The sequence below is a fragment of the Strix aluco genome, chromosome 8 (assembly GCF_031877795.1).
Source record: "Strix aluco isolate bStrAlu1 chromosome 8, bStrAlu1.hap1, whole genome shotgun sequence".
Classification (NCBI taxonomy): domain Eukaryota; kingdom Metazoa; phylum Chordata; class Aves; order Strigiformes; family Strigidae; genus Strix; species Strix aluco.
This window is the reverse complement of record NC_133938.1, coordinates 11,628,798-11,651,925: the sequence shown is the minus strand read 5'-3', so window position 1 is coordinate 11,651,925 and position 23,128 is coordinate 11,628,798. Positions and strand designations below refer to the sequence as shown.

Below are 23,128 nucleotides of genomic sequence, written 5' to 3'. Positions count from 1 at the left end.
TCTCTTTGATATAAATAACTTAGATGGCGTGTTGGGGGGGGGGGCTGCCCGCCGTGCCCACGCCTGGCACGGGGACGGGGTGCCCGGGACCACCCCAGCTCAGCGGCAGTGTCTGGGGGCTGGGGGGGGGCCGGGGCCGCGGGCACGGCAAACACCGCTGGAGTTAAAGTGCTGGGTAACGGCGCGGACGGTGCCCGCGATGGGGACGGGGACAGGGGCTGGCCCTGGGGACAGCCCCGTTGCACAGGGACACGGTGAGAAATATGCTTTCCCAGTGAGATGGGCCCGGTGACACCGCGGGTGCCCACATGAGCGTGCACAGCCCTGTGTGTGCACCAGCACGTGCTGGCACCAGGGCAGAGCACGAGTGTGGCACGAGGGGCTGTGACCGTGGGACAGCTCAGGGGCTCGGCCCAGCAAGGACCACTCCAAGGACACCCCCCCCCTCCAAAACCCTGCTGTGCGGTGGGAGCAGCAGGCTCCCTGGCTCCGCTGCGGCATGTCCCCTGTCTCCAGCCCTCCCGTGCTCACCAGTGGGGAAACTGAGGCATGGAGTGGCACATCGGACAGGGTGAGCTGCCCGTGGCCACCCAGCACCCCTTGGAGCAGGGGCAGGAACCAGGTCTGCACCCCTGGCCCGGACTCCTGCTGCCTCCAGCAGGCAGTCCTGCACCGGCAAAGGGTCTGCCCCCTCCCTGCCTGCACCCTGGGCAGCTGGGCAAGGCCGTAGGCTGAGAAATAAATCTTTTAAAATAAGCTTAAAAATATATATCTCTCTATAGATAGTTTCCCTTTGCAATAAATAAAGGTGGGGGTTGCCTGCCCCAGGCCTTGCCCCTGGCATCCCAAGGCACGGCTGGCTCTGGGGCTGCCCCCTTACCAGGACAGGGGGCATCAGGGCACCCTGTTGGGGCACCCCAGCTTGTGGCCCGGGTGGGGCATCCCAGGAGGAGGTGATGGGGAGCAGGCAGTGACCCCGCAGTGGGGGAGCTGGCAGGGCACCAAGCCCACCTTGCCAGCAGCTCCAGAAACAGAGGGGGGGTTAGTGCTTCCATTTCTGGGGGGGCAACAAGCCTGGGGCAGGGTAACCCCAAACCGTGGGTGAGGGGACGCGGCACCATCAGCACAGCCCCGGGTAGGGGACACGCGGGCACGGCGTGACCTGCACACAGCTTGCATAGAAGTGCCAGCCTGCCCTGCTGAGTCCCTTGGCGGGGGATGCGGGGGGGGCCGGTCCTCCTCGGCTGAGACCGGGGGGGGGCATCGCCGCTCGGGCGATTAGCAGCACGATGCGGGCAACCCTGCTCTGCACCCTCCTGTGCCCGCTGGGCGCTGGGGAGATGCTCTGCCCAGGAGCTGTCAACCTGAGGGGAGAGAGAATGGGTGGGGGGGTTAATCAGGTCCATCCAAACCCACCCGACACCCTCACGCCACTGTGTATGAGCCCCAGGGTAGGATGCCCATGTCCCCAAGCTCACCTAGCGCCGGGCGCCTGCCCCACGGTGTCCCATGCTCTGCATCTCGAAGGTGTCGGGCACGGCGGTGCCACCGGTGCTGGGCACGCTGGGCTCCTCCAGGCAGTCCCGCTCGGCACCGCTGGCGAAGCCCTCGGCGCTGAAGTTGGGGTAGGAGCCAGGCAGCGTGGGGTGCAGGGCCACTGTCACCGAAGCAGTGGCCGTGACGGTGGTGTAGCTGCCGGCGGGACCCTGCAGGTGGGTGCTGTAGGCGGGCAGGGCTGTGGGGGGGGCTGGTCGGGCACCCGGCGGGCAGGACTGCGGGTAGTCTCGGGGCGGTGTGGGGCACTGCTCCCCGAAGAGCAGGGGGGGTGCAGGCTGAGGGCTGGGAGTCTCCTTCTTCCCCCGGACCTCCGGGCTGTCCTTGTAGGGCTTCAGCACCTGGAGGGGGCACATGGAGCATGAGGGCCCCCACCCATGCTGAGCATCCCTCTGGTAACCCCACCAGCACCACAGGGGACCCACGAGCCCCTGTCCCCCAGCTCCATCCATGACCCTCTCCCAGGGGATGCCAGGGAGCCGGTGATGCCACAGCGGGCAGAAACACTCACGGTGATGCGGGGGAAGCTGGGATCCTTGCCAGCCTCCAGCAGGATGTGTGCCGGGGCAGGGGGCACAATGAAGGGTCCCCGAGGGCTGCCCGGCCCCACACCCTCTGCGTAATGCTCCGTGTCCGAGGGGTCGGGGAAGGCGGTGGGCCAGGCTGGGGCACGCCGGACGTACAGCCCCCTGGGGCCCAGGCACGGAGGGACCGGGTCCGGTGCAGGCAGGTGGGGGCTGTTATCCACTGGGGATGCCTGGGGAAAGAGGGGACAGCTTCAGAGGGACCAGGGACATACAGGGATGGAGGAGTGTGGGGTGGCAGGGAGTATGGGGTGATGCGAGGATTGAGTGAGGACTGTATGGGGGGAGGGAGATACGGGGTGAAATGGGTCAGGGAGGGATCGGGGGAGTCAAGTCTGGGGTGAGGCAGGAATGGGGTCAAGCAGGCATGGGGCAAGTTGGATATGGGGCAGAGAAAGGATAGGGTAAAGCAGAGATGGTACAGGGTGAGGGATGGGTTGAGGTGTGTACGAGGCGAGGTTGGGACTGGATAAGGCAAGGACGGGTATAGGGTGAAGGGGTGACAGGGTGAGGGGCAATGGGGCATGAAGAGAGATGGGTACGGGGCTAGGGAGGGACAGAGAGAGGTGGGATGGGGTCTTGTACCTCAGGAGGTGGCCCGATGACCGAGAGCAGGACTGGCAGCAGCACCAGCCCATTGAGCAGCCCCAGCAGTGTCAGGATGGTCAGCACCGCAAAGAAGTACCTGGGGGGCCACAGGCAGAGGGGGTAAGTGGGCACAGCCGCCATGAACCCTGTCCCACCCCAAACACAGCTTCCCACACCACACACACCCTGGACTCCCCATGTCACAGCCTCTGTGCAAGACAGGGTGGGTGCCCCCAGCAAGACACGCCCTTGCCAGCTGCCCCCACATCCCCACTGCCAGCCAGGGGGTCTTCCACTCTCACCAGCCTCCACTGACAAAGCTTTTGGCAAGCAGCTGGTTTACCCAACTCTAGCGCTTACCTCATGATGAAGTCAAACTCAGAGCCAGCCAACATGAGGACACCCAGGAGGGTGGAGACAGCACCGTCCATCACGGGGGCGAAGGTGTGCTCCAGTGCTGCAGCCGAGCGCACATTCCTGCTCCCCACAGCCGTCAGGAAGCCCTGCATGGGATGGGGATGTCACGTGGGGCTCGTCCCCCTGTGCCACCCATGACACGGCCACCCACTGGCACATGGCCAAGGGAGTGAGGGTGCCAGGGAGTGGGAATTGGGGTGCTCTGTGGCTGGGCAGGGGTCTGCCTGTGCTCACCAGGGCCACATGGACGGTGAACTCCACACCGATGCCCACCGAGGCGATGAGGATGACCACGGGGATGGCGCTCAGCTTGATGCCCATCAGCCCCATGATGCCAAACAGCTCCACTGCCATCATGGCCAGGATGGACACCTGGGGGTGCGGAGGGGTCAGCGAGGGGTGGCTCTGACTGGCTGTCCCCTCTGCCCCTCCGCCTGGCATACCTGATCCCACCTCTCCACATAGGGCAGCCTCACCCCATTGTCCCTTTTTCTTCTATTTAGGGTGTTCCTTTGTCCCATTTATTGGAGTCACCCTCAATCTCCTCTGCATGGATGTCTCCAAACCCCTGCCCACTACATGCATTCCCTTCATAAGGGGTGTCCCTGATTCCTCCATATGGGTCCCCCACTCACTGCTACCTCCATATGGGTGTCCCCCTCACCCTCTTCTGCATGGATGTCCCCAGAACCCTGTCCCCTCCATATGTTCCTTTCGTAAGTGATGTCCCTGATACCTCCATAAGGGTGTCCACCACCCACTACCACCTCCATATGGGTGTCCCTTCCGCCCAGGGGTGGCCACCCCATCACCCCATCTCCATGAAGCAGGTACCCAGCACCCACCCAGCAGAATGGGAGCAGGGCTAGATGTCCCTTTCCCCACCCATCAGGAGGGCAGCACGGCCAGTCACTCCCCTGGCCCCGTGCACCGGGGTGCGTACTCACGATGATGCCGGCCGTCCAGGGGTTGAGCAGCAGCAGGGCGCAGACGAGGAAGGTGCAGGCCAGCAGGATGCTGATGGCCAGCAGGAACCAGTGGCGCAGGCCGATGTACTGCTCCCAGAAGAGGAAGGGGTAGCCGCTGGGGTAGCTCAGCACCCCGTGGCGCTGGGCAGCCTCCCGGCAGATGGCCCGCACACTCTCTATCGCCTCCACGAAGTCAGCCGTGCGACGCAGCCCGCTCAGGTAGAAAGGGAACTGGGCGAACTCCAGTGGCTGGGCTGCTGGGACTGGGGAGGAGAGCATGGGCAGTATGGGAGTAGGGGCAGCATGGGGGCACCCCAGCAACACCCATCTGAGTGCAGCCCAGGCAGCCCGATGCCTTGCGGGGCACCATGGAGCCAGGGAGTGCACAGGGAGCTGACTGGGGGCAAGGAGGAGGGGGTTTCTTTGTCAGCAGGATGCTTGTGGGGTAGGGGATCATGGAGAGCAGAGGAATGCTTGTGGGGCAGAGGGAGAAGAGTGGAGGGGCTTCTTCGTGGTGGGATGCTCGTGAGTTGGAGCAGGGGGGGGTTGCTGCAGCACGAGGGTGAAGGGCGGGGGGAGCATGCAGTGGGATGCTCAGGGTGTAGGGTGCAGGGGGATGAGCGTGGGGCGAGGGGAAGCAGGGCGGTTTCTCTACCGGATGATGCTGATGGGACGAGGGATGCGGGGGGGAGTTTCTCTTTGGGGTGATGCTCGTGGAGCAGGAAAGATGCAGGGAGTGGGGTCCTCTGCAGGGGGATGCTGGGAGGCAGGAGGGGGCTGTGGGGAGCCCACTGCGCTCACTCACTTCGCAGGTTCTCGCCCGTGGTGTCGTACTTGTCATGGATCCACTCGGGTGGTGGGGGGTAGAAGTTGGCCTGGGAGGCGGCAAAGCCCAGGGGGTCATTGCTGGCCCACACCGTCAGGCAGATGTAGAAGGTGTCAGGGGGGATGATGCCGTTCTCGTCCACCAGCCGCCGCGTGGTCAGCTACGGGGAGAGAACAGAAGCAGGTATGAGCTCCACAGCGGGTACACCATTGTCCCCAGCCTGGTTGTCCCAGCCCCGTCTCCACATACCTGATTGAAGTTGAAAGGCTCCTTCTTGTTGCCAGTCTGGATTAGGAGCTTGTATGCCAGTGCCCCGTCCTCGGAGCCATTGCGGTAGCTGTCGTGGGTGATGCGCCCAGCTTGCCAGTCCCTGTCAAAGGTGGCCTGGAGCCCTGGGGACACAGTGCAGGGGGTGAGTTTTCCTTGGGACACACCAACCTGCACAGCCTGGGTAGTGTGGTGCCAGTGGGACAGGCACACCGAAACCCCAGGGCTCAGCTTGGCATTGCTGGGCACCTTGGGGACACCATGGGACCACCCTCCCCAGGGTGCCAGACACCAGGGAAGGCATTCCCAGGCCAGGGGGGAGGGTGCAGGCTGGGGACAGGGTCCTGGGGCAGGGGAGGTCATGGAGAAGAGTGATGTCTCTCACCTCGCAGCCAGTCCTGGAAGTAATGGAGCCACATCTTGGGCAGGTCGTGGTTGCCCTCCCGCACCACGTATTTGACGGTGCTGAAGGCCTGGTGCAGGCTGAGCAGGGCAGATTGGGCGCCAGGGTAGTGGAAGCCACCCTTGGTGACGATGAACATGTTGTAGAAGGAGAAGTACTTGAACTGGGCCGAGATGAAGGCGTGTGCCTTGGTGTCCCGCGGCACGATGTCCGTCAGGTAGAGCCCGTCGTGCACCATGGTGGTGCCATAGAGGCTCAGCCCCAGCAGCGCCAGGAACAGCACTGCCACCACTGCCTGCGGGGACAGCGGGGGGGTCAGGTAGGGTCCCCTGCCACCCACCCGTCTCGGGAGGCACCACCAGAGCCGTTCCCACCTCACCTTGGTCCGGGTCCGCAGGAGGAGTGGGGCGTACTTCTCCCGGGCGAAGTCAGCAAGGCTCCAGCGGCAGAAGGGCAGGGGGACGCACTCCCGCCCGCCCTTGGCCTCATCCAGCTGGGCCAGCAGGTCCCGGGTGGAGCTGGATGGGGCGAAGACCTGCGAGCCCAGGGGGTCAGTGGGTGGTAGGAGGACAGCAGGCGAGGTGCACACCTGGGAGGTAGGTGGCAGAACGGTGACAACGTGGTGGCCCGAGGGGTCGCACCGGGTGAAAGCTTGCACGGTGGTGGTGATCTGGGTGCTGGTGGCCACACCGGGGTGCCCGTATGGGGACGGGTGGCAGGCATGGTTGTCGTTGGCATCAGCGAGCTCCTGGGGTTGGATCTGGATGACCCGCGAGGAGCAAGGGCTGTGGGGAGAGAGGAAAGGAGCAGAGTCACCCCATGCTTCCGGGGAGGACCCACGGGGTCAGCCCCACCCTGGCCAACCCAGTGCTGGTACCTGTAGAAGCAGCAGAGGATGTCAAGCCGGCGTCTCTCCCGGCGGTGCAAGTCCAGGCTCAGGATGGCAGGGAAGACAAAGAGCACCATCGCAAAGTTGAACACCACAACCACCGCAGCCTGTGGGAGGGGGGGCGACATGTCAGAGCGGGGTCTGGCCATCCCTTCCTGCCCTCCCCAGAGAGGGACCCTGGCCCTACCTGGAGGGAGAAGGCACGCAGGGCAGGGATGGGCACCAGGGCTGCCATGAAGAAGGCAATCATGTTGCTGACAGAGGTGAGAGCCACACTGGTCCCCGTGCGCTTCAGGCACTCGCCTGTCCGCTCCTGAGGGGACAGAGGAAGGGGATGATGAGAGGGGCCATGAGGAAGTGGGAGGGGCCTGAGGAGTCCCCAGGCAGGGCTTGATGCTCACCTTGAAGGGGATGTGCTGGCTGGTCTCAGTGAAGGCGTGAGCCAAGAGGAACATGTCGTCCACACCAATGCCGAGGGCCAGGAAGGGCAAGACCTGTCACAGAGCAGCCGGTGTCAGTGGGGGCACACGGCCACTGCCCGGGAGGGGACCTGGCCACCCTGCAACGCCCAGGGTCCCACCAGCCCCATGGTACCTGGCTCTTCCCCCAGCACATACCTGGGTGGTGGCTGCATTGAAGGAGATGCCCAGCAGTGAGCAAAGTCCCAGGCCAGAGGCCACAGAGAGAGCCACAAGCAGGACCCCGGCCAGGCCCACGGCTCCTTGGGACTTGGAGCAGTCCCACCGCAGCATGGTGACACAGGCGTAGGCCAGCTGGAAATGCACAACGGGTTAGCGGGGATGGGGAGGAAGAGGGAGGGATGGCAGGGGACAGAGAGAGGGGACACACGCACCATGAGGAGGTAGCCCCCGGCCACCCGGATGGCGCTGACGTCAGAGAAGGACTTCATGATGTCATTGAGTGTGGTGGTGGAGAAAGCGTGGACGCTCTGCGTGGCGTTGGGCGGGATGGAGTCCTGAGCCAGCTGCCGGAAGTGCACCCCGTTAGAGGGGTCAGGACCACCCCCACTCCCCAGTACACACCCCCCCCCAGAGCCCCTCAGCATCGTCACTGAGAGTCCCTAGGGACCCACTGGACCATGAGAGAGTGGTGCCAGGACCCGTGGCCACATGAAAACCTGGGCACAGGGGGATGCCATGCACAAGCTCACTCCTGCCCAGCCCACACGGGGGCTGTTCCCACTACCCACCTCCACAAATTTCCTCTGCCAGGCCTCCAGGATGGCACCCGCCTTCTCCTCGCTCCAGCTGATGTCATGGATCTCATAGTCATCCTTGAAGTGCTCAAAGAGCTGCCGGGGGCTCATGAGGAGGAACATGGTCTGCAGGGCCTCAGCGCTGGGGGAAACGTACGCACCTTGCTGGGACCGGCTGCAGTGTCCCGGGATGCAGGAATGGGTCCATCCCCCACCCATGGCTCCCAGCCCCACCATGGCCACCCAGGAGAGGACCCAGGCATCCTGCCCCCCATCCCCACCCTTGCCGTAAAGCACTGCCCCACTTGCCAGCCCCATACACTCTCCAGCCTCACACGCTCTTCCAGACAGCCCCGCAGCCCCTCTTGCAGCCAGGGCAGGTTCCCATGGGCACCAGATGATGATGAGGATAAGGGAACCCTGCTCCAAATTGTCCTGGGGGTGAGTGCTGCGAGTGGGCCCCTGTGCCATGCCTGGGGACACCCACACCACAGCGGCTCTCACCGTAGCAGCTTGCCCTGGGAGTCTTTGGTCGTGCCGCCTAAAATCAGCTCCTGCTGCCAGCGCATGAACTTCCTGGAGAAACCGTGGCAGCCCCCCGAGAGCTCGGCCGGGATGTCAGGGCTCTGTGGGTGGAGGGGAGGCGTCAGGGATGCAGGACTGCGGGGCAGGCAGGAGAACAGAAAGCCCCTGCACCCCTGCTGGTCCCCACAGGCTGTGACCCACCTGCTGACTCTGCTTGTTGGGAGCACTGGGAGGGCACTGGGGGTCCCGGGGATCCAGGCAGGGCCGCTCCATGTAAGCCTGCCCCACCTCTGCCTTCTCCAGCAGCTCTTTGAAACCTTCCAGGGATGTGAACTGCCCCAGCTCCTCCATCAGCTGCAGAGGGTCCAGGTTGCTCCACTGGATGTCCGGGCGGCCCCTGGGGAGAGAGCAGGACTGGGGTGATGGGGGATGCCAAAACCACATGTGGTACCACCACCACCGCCTCCACCCCATCCCAGGGGTCCCGGGGATACCCTTGAAGGCAGGGTGCAAGGATGCAGAGGAGCAACATCAGTCCCCAGCGCATCCCCTACCCCTTGCCGGGGCTGCCTGCAGCATCCCCCCCGTGCCCCGCGCGGCGCAGCGGGCCGTGCCCGAGTCAAGTAGCGTGCCTGATCCTGTTAGGCTGGGACAAAGCGGGGAGAGCCGGCCCCACCGCCCGGCCCCGCTTTGTGTGAGCAGTCAGGCCGATTACTGCCCGCGGGCTAACATCTTGATAGAAGGGAGCAGGCAGGCAAGTGCTCCTGGCATCCCCTCCAGCCCTTCCTGCCATCTCCCCCCAGGCTGGAGGTTTTGGGGCTCAGCAGAGGTTCTGGGGGCTCAGGATGGTGCTGGGACCTGGGCATGGATCAGGTCCTGGGAGGTCCCGCAGGAGCCCATGGGACTTGGGTACCCAGGAAAAGGGGCTTTTCCATTGCCTTGATCCCTTCATCCCAGCCTGGGGTGCTGGGGGCCAGCTCCCAGCCTCACTCGGCTGCTTTTTTAAGACAGAAAGGACACACAAAAAAGCCAATAACCCAGCCCAGCACTCCAAAGCGGGGAAGAAAAAGCCCCGAGCGAGTGTGGGCTCTGGGGAGAAACGCAGCCTAATAATTCATGAAGGCTGGCTGGGCCGGAGCTGGCCGTTCGAGATTCCCACATACCAACCGGAGCTGCTGCTGCTTCCAAAGAGAGCCCCTTTTATCTGCTTTCGCTTGCTTCACTGAGCCAGGGCAAATCCTTTTGTCTTTCCATAGATTGCTGCTCTTTGTTCTCCCAGCTCCCGCCCCGCTTACCCCTCAGCGTTAAAAAGGGGGATGAGTCCCCATGGGCTGGCTGGTGCTCAGCTGGGGTGCCTGCCCGGGCACCCACTCACCCGGCTGAGAGGAGACATGGGTCCCACCACTGCTGCGGGTGCCACCCTGCCTGCCATGTACTCCAGCACCAGGATGCTGCCCACTCTGGATGACGATGCCACCAGCATCCCACTCTGCACAGCCACCCCAGCCCCGCTCACTCCTGCTCCTGGCTGCTCCCCAGGCTGGGATGGGGAGAACCTGAGGTCTTGGGGGGGCAAAGCCCGTCCCCCAGTCCTGGCTGGGGATGCTGCGGCCCCTTCCCCCTCCTCCCGTCCGGCAGCAGCCTGAATAAGGCCACTATTTCATCTGTTTGGCAAGGGGCAGCTTTCAGAGCAGCATTAGCATGAGAAAGCGAGGGGCTGCGTTTGCTGACAATGCACAAGCCGCCCCGGCTCTCCCGGACAAACACACGCGTAAACAGAAGGAATGTGGGGGGGGGCCTCCCCCCGCACAGCCCGGGGTCCCCAGCCCCACCACCGCGGTGTGGGGAGCTGGCCGGGAGTCACCCACCACCCACCCCGGGGACTCTGCACCCTCTGTGTCCCTGGGCACGGCTCAGGAGTGTGGGTGCCTCCTTGCCATCGTGACACCCACAAAGCTCTGTGGGGGAGGACCAGCCCCCAGGAACCTGCCTGCTGCACGGCCTCTGTCCCCGTGTCCCCATCCCCAGCTGGTGTGATGGCATGGCATGGCAGGGATGGGCAGCTCCTGCCCGTGGCTGCAGCCCCCCCCGCAGTGGTGCTGCCCTGCCTGTGCCACCGAGGCCAGACCACAAGGACAGGGACCCGTCCCCTGGCTGTTGACCCAGCAGGATGAGCAATGGCAGTGGGACCATCCTGGGGCCGAGCAGGACAAGCAGCAGCACTGAGGGTCCTCAGGGCAGCAGGGCCAAGCTGCATGGGGAGGTCAAGCACAGCCCCTTGGCAGTCCCCCCAGGTCCTGCTCCCACCCACGGACCCCCCACACCCCAGCACAGCCCCCCACACTCACGGGAGGTAGGCTGAGCCTCCCTGCAGCTTGGCGCCTTCCCAGAAGCAGTCCAGTGGCGTCAGGATCACGCAAGGGAACAGCTTCTCTATCATCTGCGGGAGGAGAAGCGAGGGGTCAGTGGGGATGGATCAGGCCCCTGCTGCTCCCCTCCAGCCCTGCTGGGCTGCCCAAACCTGCACCCTCCCACATGGAGCTGGCAGTGCCTTTGCAGCACCTGGGGCTGGCAAGTCCCATCCCTGCCCATTTCTTGGGGGACTGATCCCCCGACCGGGGGCGGGGGGGGGGGGGGGGGGGGGGGCGGCGGGGGCCCTGTGGGCCATGCTGTGCCCATCACTCACCCTCTCAATCATGCCGTTCTCAATGATGGGGACACCCGACTTGTAGCAGATCTTGTTCAAATCCCACGATCTGGAAAGAGAGGAGTAGCTGAGGACGGGCATGAACCCGCAGGGGACACAGCAAGGGGTGGGGGGACACGCAGGACACAGCGGGGGTCCCTGTCCCCGCCATCCGGAGCCGGACTCACTTTCCGTACAACGAGACTTGGACTTTGCTGGCAGCCAGGGCCGCCTCGAGGTGGAGCTGCAGGGCCTCCTGCGTCAGGATGTTCTCCCCTTCCTTCTTCGGGGTCTGGATCAACATTTGGGAGGTGTAGACGGACTCCTCACCCAGCTTCTCCTTGGTGTAGCGCAGCTCCTGGCTCACCCGGCTGCCCGCTGTGGAGGGGACCACGACGTGCCCTGTCAGTGCCGCGGCTGGCAGAGCCCCCATCCCACCGTCCTGCCCATCGGGATGCCCAGGGAAGGGGACAGGCAGGAGCAAGGCCCTGCAGCATCAGATGGTGCCACATTAACCAGGGGGGAGCTGCTTGCCATGGGGACCCAAGCAGGGAGCACCCCAGCCCACACTGGCCCAGGCACCCCCCCTTCCCACCAACATGGATATTTCCACCACCAGAGCAGTTTGTTGGCTTTGCTTTCCCTAGAAAAACCCCACGGACGGACAGCTGGTGAAGCAGATGGGACACATCCTGCCCACTTCCACCCCTGCACTGTGGTGGGCACTGCAGATGCCCAACACAACCGGCCCCCAGTGCAGCGAGCGAAACTGGAGACACCCCACCCTGTCTCTGTCTGACTGCTCCCTGGCACCCCAAGGTGAGCAGCATTTTGGTCAGGGAATGGGTGTAGGGAGAAGCAGGCACCCCCAAGCCCCCTCAGGTGCAGGCTGTCCCACAGGAGGGGTTGAGGGACACGGCACTGGGGAGCTCTATGGGACCCCTGTCCGTCCCAGCAGCAGGAGAGCTTGGAGAGCAGCAGGGCTGAGGTTTCTGGGAGAAGCCGCCAACTTCACTTGCGGCCACCTCAGCACAGAAGAGAAACCCCCTCCCGGCTAGCATGGCTGGGGCTCAGATCAAACCCTGCGTGGCATTTTGTGTGGCAGAGCACTGTCCCAAGGACAGCTGTCCCCGTCCCCATCGAATAAGGGGCTCCCATCCCTCCTGGTACAGCAAAGGGGGGATGACACAGCCCAGAGGAGGGTGGGACGCTGATCCTGAGACCCCCCCGGCAAGTGCAACACCCGACCGCCCTGCTCCCAGTCCCCTGCCCGGGAGAGGGCCATGCTGCATGTAACCCCCATACCAATGCCACCCACCAGGGACACCCCAGTGTGCCCAGCATTGGGGCACATCCTAAGAGCAGCACTGCTGGCAGGGGGGAGGCTGGTTCCTGTCCAGCCCCGGGTGCAGGGGAAGGAGAGGGGGTGTCAGGATTCATCCGCGCCGGGACACTCCCTCAGCAAGAGGCGGGGGCCCCGGCGGGCCTGGCCCCCAGCCAGCGCTGAGGAGGCCAGAGCGAGACCGCAAATAAGGAGCAGAATCTTCCCTTTTAATGACTTATTATATGGGTTGGTGTTTTTGGGTTTTTTTTCCCCTGCTTTTTGGGAACGGGGAGGGGGAAGCGTCTTTATTGTTGCTGGCTGGGCCGGGGAGCAGCTGGTGTCCATCAGATGCCAGTTGGGATGGAGGTTGTGCCAGGGCTGGGGAGGGGGGGGCGGACATGGCCGCAGCCTTTGTGTGTGTGTCAGAGGGGACGGCAGTGCCCGGGGCAAGGGGATGAGGACACAGGGAGGATGGGTGTCACGGGCAGGGTGGGGGACAGGACACCCATCCCCTTCCCAGCAGGCTGGGAGGTCGGGCAGGAGGTGCACTGAGCTGCTCTGATCTCAGCCGCGCCACCCACGCCGAACCCGGGCGGGTGGTGGGACACGGCGATGGGGGGGTGCCCAGCCTCACCACCGCTCCCAGGACGCATCCTGCTGCACCCCACGGGCATCTCCACCCAGCATGGCCACGGGAGGAGATGCACATCTGCAAACGTGGAGTAGGGGGGGAGCCCCCCAAAAAATTAAAGAAAAAAAGAAACAGAGAGAGAAAATAAAAAGCCGTCCCTTGTAATTAGTGTTAATTTGGAACAGGGCACTGCGAGCCGTCAGCAAGCTTCAAAGGCCATGAGGAAGCCTCAAATTCCAACACCCTAATTAACCAAAGAGCAACATGAAAAGACAAGGCAGCGCACACAGGGCTGCCAAGGACACTTCAAACGGGCGCGCGCCCGCCGGCCGGCCGGCCCGGGAGCGGGGCGAGACGCCCCACACCGCACGCAGCCCCCCGGCCCGGGGAGGGGGCTGGGGGGGGCGCCCCGATACCAACAATGGGCACGTTAATGAGGAACTGTATGTAAATTCTTTTATATTTTTTTTTTATTCCAATTAACAAAGGGAGCCCTTGGCTTTTTCATGCAAAGGGCCCTCTGGTTCCAATCAGGCGCCCTGGTCCTGCTTATTAACAGCCTGCTCTGCTCCCAGGAGGGATTTGGCTTCACCCCCCCAGACCCCCATGCTGGGCAAAGTGACACCGACACCCCAAAAACCCCACGGCAGGGCCTGGGGACAGAACAGTCCCCAGAGGCAGCTGTGCCTTGTGTGAGCATCCTCCATGGGGTGGGCACCACTTCTGAGTACCCCTGGGTGGGGGTTTCACACTGAGGGGGGGGGGGGAACAGTCACAGGGTACAGGCACACAGTGGAGTGTCCTGAAGGGTGGATGGGACCCCATGCCCACCTGCATCCCAAACACCTGAGGTGCACAGCAGGCTCCCACCGTGCCCAAGTGGGGAGGGCAGAGGCCGGAGAGGGGATGGGGTCCCCGTCAGCGAGGGCAGCTGCATGTGTGGCTGCCTTCCGCCCGCGGGCCACGCCGAGGGAGCCCTCCCCATAATTACAGCATCCGCCGCAAAATTACAGAGCAGGGCGGGAGCCTCCCTGCCCCCCTCCCGGCCACCCTGCGTGAGCCAGCCCCCCCGCCACCACTCCCCAAACCCTCCTGGCACAGGACCCACGGCCGCGGCCCCGGCGCTGCAGCCAGCTCACCCTCACCCTGTGGGACCAGCTTGTGCCCTCGGCTGCCCTGGTGGGTGCTCGGACTGCAGCACCCCTTCCCGGTGCCAGACCCCGCTTCCAGTCCAGGCTGCAGCGGGAGGGGGGAGGAGATGCTCCTGCTCCCAGCCAGAACAGAGCACCAGCCCCTGCGTCACCCCCCCTGACCAGGAAGGGGTCTGACCCAAGCTCACCCCCACACCCCCCCAGGGGCTACCAGCACCCCCCAGACTCAGCTCAGAGGGTTTGCGGTCAGAGGAGCCCACGTCGGGTCCTGCTGCCCCTGCTGCAGCTGCACAGGGTTCACCCCCACACAGCCACCCCGCCTGGCATGACAGCAAGGGGATATCCCTATGCAAGGCAAACCCCACAGGAGCCCTGTCCCCAAGCACCCACGGGTGGGGGCAGCAGGCTGAGTGCACCAGGGCAGCGTGCCCGGGGGGCACCAGGAGGGCAGTGGGTTGGGGCAGGCTGCCAGTCCCACACCAAGCCCTCCCTGCCTGGCAAAGAGACTAGAGGCGAGGGTGGCCAGGGGAGGTGCTGGGGGCTGTGGAGAGGCACCGGTGTGCCCCCAGGAGACACATGCTGCTGCAAGGACCACTCTGTGTCCCCCCAGGGTGGGTGGAGGCTGTGGTCAACAGCAGTGCCACTGCTCTGCAGATGGGACCTGGGCACTGCCAGCAGCTGTCACCACTGCTTGGGTGACCTGGGTGGGACAGGGTAGCAGGACAGAGCACGCCTTAGGTACACGTCCTCGCTCAGCCTCCAAAACCCAGGCCCTGTCCTCCTGCCTGGTGTAATGGGGCTACAGGATGTGGTGACAAACGTGGTGAGTCCCAGATTGGGCTGATGCATGGGGGATGCTGCAGCCCTGTCCTGGGGCCAGGCCAGCCCTGACCCCAGTTCCAGCTATGCCCCCAGAGAGGGAAGAGCTGAGGGCAGTAAGGGAAGGGGGGGGAAGCCCTCAGGGAAGCAAGCCCCTTTCCACAGCACAACATCCCAATGCCAGAGCTAGAAACCCCCACTCAAAAGGTCAGACTGAGATCCTCCTGGGAAAAGCCATCCCTACGGGGACCCCCCCCTCTGCAGCAAAGGGCACCCACAGGGGCAAACACTGGACTGTCAAACCATCCCGCGGCACAGACCGAGTGCATCCTGCTGGCAGATATACCCACCCCTGGGTGATTAAAGCCCCGAGGGGCATCGGAGAGATGGGAGCACTGTCCTGCATCCCATGCACCATCCCACATCCCAGCTGGAGGGGGTCCCAAGGCACCGCCCCGAGCATCCCTCGGCCGGCCGCTTCCCCGTGCCGAGCAGCGTGCAAGCCGGAGGCCACCTTCAAAGTGTTGTGGGGCGGATTAGCTGGATTAGGGAGGCAGTGAAAGGACCCATGCTGCTCCGGAGGAAGTCTCTCCCAGGGCACGCTGAAAGAGCCATTTTTACCTGTCCCGGCCGCTACCGCCGGCCTCGCCAAAAGCCCCGCGGCCTTGTTCTGTCAAAACACGTCCTCTCGGCCCCATTCACCCCACGGCACGGGGCTGGACCCAGGGAAGGGGGGGGTGGGGGGGTGGCAGATGGGTGTCCCCGGCAGCACCGAGGGATGAACAAGGGCTCGCTGCTGCTCCAGCACCTCTGACCAAACCCGGCCCCACCAAAGAGGCTCCCGCCACCCAGCTAAGTCAAGAGGGGTGGCAGAAGAGGGGGATGCCTTCAAAAAGCCAGCAGCGGAGGGGCTGAAAGGGCCCATTTGGGGCCAGCTCCCCAGCCGACGGCCCTGGCCAAGCCCTTTTGTTTAACGGCGAAGCTAAATTAATGTCTTTATTACCCCAAATCGCAGGGCAGCGGTTCCCAGCGTGGGGAGGGGGGCAGCCAGGAGCTCGCACCGCCCCGGCCAGCGCCGAGGGGACAGCGCGACCCCCGAAAAAGAGGGAAAAAAAAAAAAGGGGGAGAGGGGATTCAGTTGGGAACTATTCACCGCTAAGACTCCTGTCAGCATTGACATAAATTTCCACTGGTGTTGGCATTTAGGCATTTGCCATTTCCATATGTATAGGGCTGCCTGTACTAATTATGCTAATCACCCCCTCTGTTGGCTGCTGTGAAAAATGGCCACATTAGGCACTCCACTGCTTGCTAATGTCACTTAATGTGTGGTTGAAACATACATTCATCCCCCTCTGAATGGTGAAATTTTTCCACATTGCTGGCTTCATTCAGGCAAGAAATGAATTTTTTGAACTCAGACCACTTTTCCAGGCCCGAGGGAGAGGCAGATAATAAAACCCTCTTCTTGGGCCCTGGCGCTGCCCCCTCCCAGCCGCCAAATAACATTTAAAACGCAAAAAAGAGCCCCCTCCCTAAGTCCGTGGATATGTCTAAGTTTAAAAAAAAAAAAAAAACCAAAACACACCAACAAAAAACCACCACTTTCTAGGAAATAAAAAAAATATATAAGTAGAAAAGCAAAGCAAAATGGATAGGGGCAGATAAGCCACAGCCATCTGTAAAGAGTCTCCCAGTCTCTCTGGGTTAATTAGCAAAATTTTCCAGCCCGAAAAAGCTGACCGAGCTGTCAAGGAAGGGAAAAGGAAAAGCAAGAGGTTTCGTGATTGCCTCCCAAAGATAAATAAAGGCAAACTGCCTGTGCCCCATCTTCAGGCAGGCGGAGGGCTGCTGAGTGAGCCCCCCTCCGCAAGAAGAAAGGTTCTTTCAGAGCCAGTGGGGCTGCAAGGGAGAAGGTGCTCTGGAGCAGAGGGCAGAACCAGGCAGGAGGGTTTCGGGGATAAGGGGGACCTCAGCACTCCATGGCAGTAACACCCCAGCTGCCCCTTGCTCCTCTGAGCCCCAGAGGATGAGGACACAGGGTCCCCAAGGACACCCAGACCCTGCAAAGAGAGGACCGCAGGGTCCCGAAGGAAAAATCCCGCCAGGCCAGGCTGAAGGGTCCCCAGGGCAGCACTGGGGACCCCAGGCTGCCCCTTCTCTCCCCACGGGGCAATACCTGTGTCACCATACCCCGAGAGGAGTGGGGGCCCTGTCTCCTCAGGACGCCTGTCTGGGGATGGAGTGGAGACGTGGCAGCCCGGGAGCCGCCCCTCGGACGCAAGGCCGGCTCAGGCCAGATTCCGGCGGGTGTCTCGCTGCCCCAGCCGCAGACACAAGCTGCCATCAGAGCCCCCCCATGCTGCTGGCGCCAGCCCCCCAGCCCCACACCCTGGCTTTGCCTGCTCCTTTCTCAGCCCCTGCACTGCCATCTCACCCCACAAAACCCACCCGCCAGCAGCAACGAGACCACCCACCTCTCCCCATGCCCACCCAGGAATGGCCACAGCACCCTGCTCCCCTCCACAGCTGCTGCCCCACACCCCGCCATGGGTTCCACCACACACAGTGGGGACAGGGGCTGGGAAAAGGGGCCAAAAATGGACAGTCTGCCCAGGGCAGAGGCAGGGTGCTGAGGGTATTCAATCCTTGTCTTTCCCATCCCCAACGCCCCTCTGTCTGCAAAGACAGAGCCAGCCAGGGTCTCCTCTCCCGCTTGCACCTGCCATAGGGGGAGCCCCGGGCTGTACCCCAGCCCTGCCCAGGGTGCCAGGGAGGGGATACCCTGTGCCAAATCCTGTTGCAGAGGTCAAGGAAGGACAAAAGCTATCACCAAGGGGATTGGGGGTGTCTCGGCTTCATGCCCCAAGCTGGGAACAAGGCAGAAAATTCCCCTCACTCCCATATCACTCATTCCATTTCATCCCACTGGCACATTCAGGGGTGTCCCTAACCCCCTCAGGAAAGGGATGGGGTCTTCTCCAGGGAGACTCAGCAGCTCTCCGAGAGTGCGATGGCTTCGCAGGGCGCTTGGCTGTTCCGGTTAGGAATTAACCCGGCCTTCCTTTGAACCAGCCCTCGGTGCTATAAATCAGGCAGACCCATTCACCACCCAGGGCTCTGCCTGCCCGGAGCTCACCACCCCGGCCCCTCGGCCCTACAGACGCCCTGGGAGAGCCAGGAACAGCTGCCAGGTGTCTAGAGGTAACTCAACACTCGCCGCTAGCCAGGATTTCAAAGCCTCTGAGTGCCTAATTGCTTCGGAGGAGCCTAATTGAACATTTCCACAGTCAAGTCCGATTTATGGGGTGACACGGCCTCCTTCCATCAGGGATGTGGGTCAGGAATAACCCCAGGACACCACAAGCACCCCCCAGCCAGCAGGGCTGAGGACACTCCCTAAATTGGGACAGGGGACCCTGCACGTTCCCACGGTGGCTGGGGTCACAGCCCAGGCTCAGGGGGACCCATTGGGGGACCTGCCATCAGCATGGCCCCAACGCTGACCCCAGTCATGGGGCCAAAGCAGGCTGCCCACTCTATTCCCCTGGCAGGGTGGGGGTGTGTGTATGGAAATGATGGATGGACACAGACAGACACACACAGCAGCACGATGTCCCCATGCAGCTCCCTTCCCTCCCCTGGTCACCAGGTCCCCAGCACCCAGGGAGCTGAGCTCAGCCTGCAGCAGAGACAGCCCAGCATAGGGTCACACTCTGCTCCTGTGGGGTTGGGACCATCACCTGGGTGAGGTGGTTTGGGCTGGAGCACCACCAACCCATATCCCTCAGCCTGGCTAGGCAGAGGCAGGTGATTGGGTACAGACCGGCTTCAGGGCGTCATCACAGGCTTCCCCAAACCCTCAAGCACCCTGCCTCTGAGCTGGGACCTACTGGCCTAGGACAATGGGACTAGGACTCCCTGCACACATGCCCTGCCCTTAGACACCCCATGGCACTGCCTTGGGGCCAGGATGGACCATGCTCCTGCACACATCTCATATATCCAGAGAGGGCAGGAGCCAGTGTCCCCAGCACCCTGCGGATCCCAAAGCTTTGGGGCAAGGCTGATGGGGCACCAGCTTTGCCAGCCCAGGGGCAAGTGCTGCGCTGTCTCGACCTGGCATGGCTGTACCAGGCTCACTGCAGAGGGACACGCACACCAGCCACCCTGCCGCACACCCAGGGATGGGAGAAAGTGGTGGCTGGGAAAATCCCAAAGCAGCTTCAAGTGCTGAGGGTCCAACCACACAGTCTGGGAAATTGTGTCCTGCTCCCCAGGGGCAGCCTAGGCCCTCCTGCCCCCTGATAATGCACATCCTCAGACCAGTAGGATGGGGTCCAGAGATCAGGGAGGGCTGGGTACACCTGAGGATACCAGAGGATGCTTTAATCTCACCAGAAAATGCAGAAGCAGAGGCCAACGGAGAGGTAAGGACCCATGGATAGTTATGGGGAAGGGAGGCAGCCCCGCAGCTAATACATGAGACTGAAGGAGCCGCTGCAAGCCTTTCTTCCACATCCTGACCCACGCATGCCCATCAGGGACCCCGCAGGACTTAAGCCACCCCAGCCACATCGTCCTTGGTGGTCACACATAGTGCCAACCCCTGAGGACAGCCTCCCCGAGCATGCTGGGGCTGTGCCACCCAGGAGCAAGGCACAGATGGGTCTGCTCCCAGGGGAAGAGCTCTCCCAGGAAGGCCAAAAGGGGGGCCCCGAGCAGCACCTCACAGAGCACCCCCAGCTTCACAGGCCATCCCCACCCCAGCCACTACAGATCCAGAGCAGGGCCTGTGTACAGACCCCAGTGAACCCATCACCTGTGAAGGGGCAGGACACCCCAGGTCAGCAGTGTTTCACCATGGGGTAAAAAAAAAAAAATAAAAATATCCAGCTCCTGACACCAAAGATGATGTCCAGGCCACAAGAGAGCCAGCTCCTTGGAGAGGTCCCTGGCACCCACATTACAGTCACACCAGTGTGGGGGAAATGTCTCCAACAGCAGCCACAGTCCCTCCTGGCCATACCCACACAAACAGGGGAGCACGGCAGGCACAGAGCATGCATGCAAGAAAAGCCGGGTTCCTGGGCACTTCCAGCTGTCCCCAGGCTTGGCCCCTTCACCATCCCGCTCTCCACCCTGATGCGCCACAAGTCCCAGTCCCCCTCAAGTGGAACAACCACAGCCACTTCCCTGGCTCCGGCCGCGGTCGCACGAAATGCTGACTCCTTGAAACCCCAAAAGCACAATAAAAACCCGATGGAGCCGGAGCCACGACCCGGAGCAAGGGAACCATGAAGGGAGCGTTTTCCTCCTCCAGCAGCCACCGCTCAGGCACCAGCCGGACCAGAAGGTATCACTGGATTTCTCTGCTACGTGTGGCAGAGGAAAGGGGTGATGGAGACAACATCTGGGGGGGACAAACACCCCTCAGGAGTGGGGAGCAGGTGGGAGAGCTGGGCATTCCTGGGCAGGGGTGAGTGCGTGCATCTGTGTGTGAGCAGTGAGGGAGCGCAGGGCTTTTTTTTTTTTTAAATAAAAAAAAAAAAAGGGGGTGGGAGAGCAAAGTTGCTTCTATTGTTGAACCAAATCCAAGAGTAGCTGAGGACCACACAGGGAGCGGGGCGTGGGGGAGGAGGCAGCGCTCCCGCACAAAGATGGCTGACACCCCTCCGCTGAGCAACATCTGCCCCTGCACAGCACCCCGCCGGGGACCCCAGGCTGGGAGACCCCCCCTGGCCAGGGCCTGGCAGGGATGGGGGGGTGCGATGCGGGGTGCTGCCCCCCCGGGACCCCCTAGGGAGAAGGGAGGAGCAGGGAAAGCAAATCCCAGCACCGGGGAGCGGAGCTGCAGGGAGAGGGGAAGAGGAAAAAAAAAAAAAAATCCACGCTGGAGTTTATTAATAACAAAGGAGGGGGATCAGCCGCTTCCACTCGGAAACCGGGATTTGCTCCTGCCTGACCCTGCCCGCACCTCCGTCCCCTCCGGGCAGGGGTCCTGAGCCGGGACCGGCAGCCCCGCGGGGGTGGCTCTACCCCGGTACGGGGCTGCGACCGCCCCGGCGGCTCTTCCCGCGGGGAAAGGGCCCGGCGGCGGGTGGGGGGCACCGCGGGACGGGGGTGCCCACGCGTGGGGACACGCGCGCTCAGCCGGCGCCAAACACCCTCCCCGCCCGCACGTGCCCGCTGCTGGGGGGACCCGAGCGCCGCTTCGAGCCCCACACACGCGTGGGGGCTCCTTTGCAACTCAGCACCACGCACCCGCGCGAGACGCAGCCCGAGCGGCCCGCGCAGACGGGACGGCCACTCGCGGGCATCTACGACCCCGCACGCAGGAATGCCGGCGGCATCCTCCTCCTCCTCCTTTTCCTCCCGCCCTGCTCCCGCGCTGTCACCTGCCTCCGGGCCGGCCCCACACCTCCGCGCCCCACGGGGGTGGGTGGGGGGCACACACACACACACACACAAAGCCGCGTCCGGGAACGGAACCGTTCCCACGGGCGGCTGAGCCCGCGGGGCCGCGCTTACCTTCCACCCAGAGGTGCTCGATGTCGGTCTCGATGGAGGCCACCCGCAGCCCCACGGCCAGCGCCCCGAACACCAGCAGCCCCACGAAAAGCACCTTCCCGCAGTGCCGCTGGATCCGGCAGCCCAGGGCGAAGAGCAGCGCCTGAAAGCGGGCCCGCAGCCACAGCGGGGCCCGTTGGCCCACGGCCCTGCCCTGTGGAGAGGGCGAGGATCAGCCTGGGAGCGGGTATGGGGAGACCCTGCCCGGGGAGGGGGTCTGTGTGCGGGGGGAATCCCGCGGCAGCCACGCTCCGTGGGCTGCGGAGCGGGGCCGGGACCCCTCCGGCACCCGCGATGCTGGGGGGACACCCCACAGCCGCTCCGCGCCCCTCCGAGCTTTCCCCGCGCTCTCCGAGCCGCCCCCCCCCCGCCCCCCTTTCCCCGGAGCCCCCCGCGGGAGCGGGCGATGCTCCCCCCTTACCTCGGGCAGCGGCTTGCGGCGGGCGGCGCGGAGCGGCGGCGCGGCGCGGGGGGGCTGGTCCGGCATGGCGGGGCGACTGGCGGGGCTGGGCACCCCCCCCCCCGTTATGTGGGGCCGAGCGCGGCGGCCCCCATGCGCGCGGCGGGGCCGGTGGCGGCTCGGTGGCCGGTGGTGCCGGTGGTGCCGGTGCGCAGGGCTGTGTGCCGCCGGCCGCCCGCCGCGCCTCTCTAAAGGGGAGGCGGGGGCGGGGGGCGCCGGGGCCGCGCCGCCGCCGCCGCTCCCATTGGCCGCCGCCGCCGCGGCAGCGCCCATCGCCGCTGCTAAGCAACGGCGCGCCCGCCGCCGGCGGCCACACACGGCGGCACCCCCCCCCCCGCCCCCCCCCAACACACACACACACACACACCCCCCGCCCGCCCCCCCGCCCCGCACGGCCCGGCCCGGCCCCGCCGCGGGGGGGAGCGCGGCGGCGGCAACACACACACACCGCCCACCCCCCCCCCCCCCCCCCGCCCCCCGCCTCAACCCCGGGACCGGCAGCTCCCCCCTCCGGACACCCCTAGGGATGGGTATCCCCCTGTAGCCCCTCCCTTAAAGATAGGCAGCCCCCCCATAGCTACCCCCTCATAAGCAGGGCATCCCCCCCCATAGGCACCCCCAGGAATGAACACCCTTGCCCCGCCAGGGTAGGCAGCCCCCCGGAGCTGCCCCAAGGGATGGACATCCCTCCCAAGGGCACCCCAAGGGCAGGGAGTGCCCCCCCCAGCCTCTCCCCGAGGATGGGCATCACCCCGTACCTACCTTCCTTGGTCTAGGCACTGCGCCCATAGTTCCCCCCCCCAGTCCCGGGCAGACCCCCCCATAGCCACCCCAAGGGTCAGGTATCCCCTCCAGGGCCGGGCATCTTCCCTTACCACTTCCCAAGGGATAGGCAGCCCTCTAAGGTCTGGATGTCCCCCTATGTCCACCCTCCAAGGGCTGGGCAGCCCCCCCCCGCCATCCCAAGGGATAGGCAGCCCCCTCCCAGAGGCTGCACATCTCCCCCATAGCCACCCCAAGGGATGGGCACCCCCCCTTCAAGGGCCAGGCATCCCCTGCGATGCCTTTTCCCAAGAACAAACACACACCCCCACCCCACACCCCCCCCAAGAGCAGGGTGACCCTCCACCCCCAGTGACAGTTGCCCTCCCCAAGGGCCAGATATTTCCCCAGGGCCATGGTGGGGGGCAGCAAGACACCCCACTCTTCGAGTGTGCCCACAAGTGCTGCCCCATCCCCTGCCATGGGGA

At 64.1% G+C, this 23,128-nt stretch overlaps 1 protein-coding gene across 1 annotated transcript; it reads right to left on the bottom strand.

Moving 5' to 3' along the window:
- Positions 1-96: 96 nt before the first annotated feature.
- PTCH2 (patched 2) lies at positions 97-22,151 on the bottom strand. The gene is given in 26 exon segments (XM_074832180.1): positions 97-1,364; positions 1,479-1,895; positions 2,066-2,311; positions 2,724-2,823; positions 3,087-3,229; positions 3,378-3,515; positions 4,091-4,374; positions 4,917-5,097; positions 5,187-5,329; positions 5,590-5,902; positions 5,987-6,392; positions 6,485-6,603; positions 6,684-6,809; positions 6,898-6,990; positions 7,114-7,269; positions 7,350-7,481; positions 7,707-7,854; positions 8,217-8,338; positions 8,439-8,634; positions 10,586-10,677; positions 10,924-10,993; positions 11,112-11,301; positions 21,380-21,572; positions 21,840-22,010; positions 22,013-22,066; positions 22,068-22,151. Coding segments are annotated over 25 exon segments (4,317 nt in total). The 3' UTR covers positions 97-1,364.
- Positions 22,152-23,128: the final 977 nt, after the last annotated feature.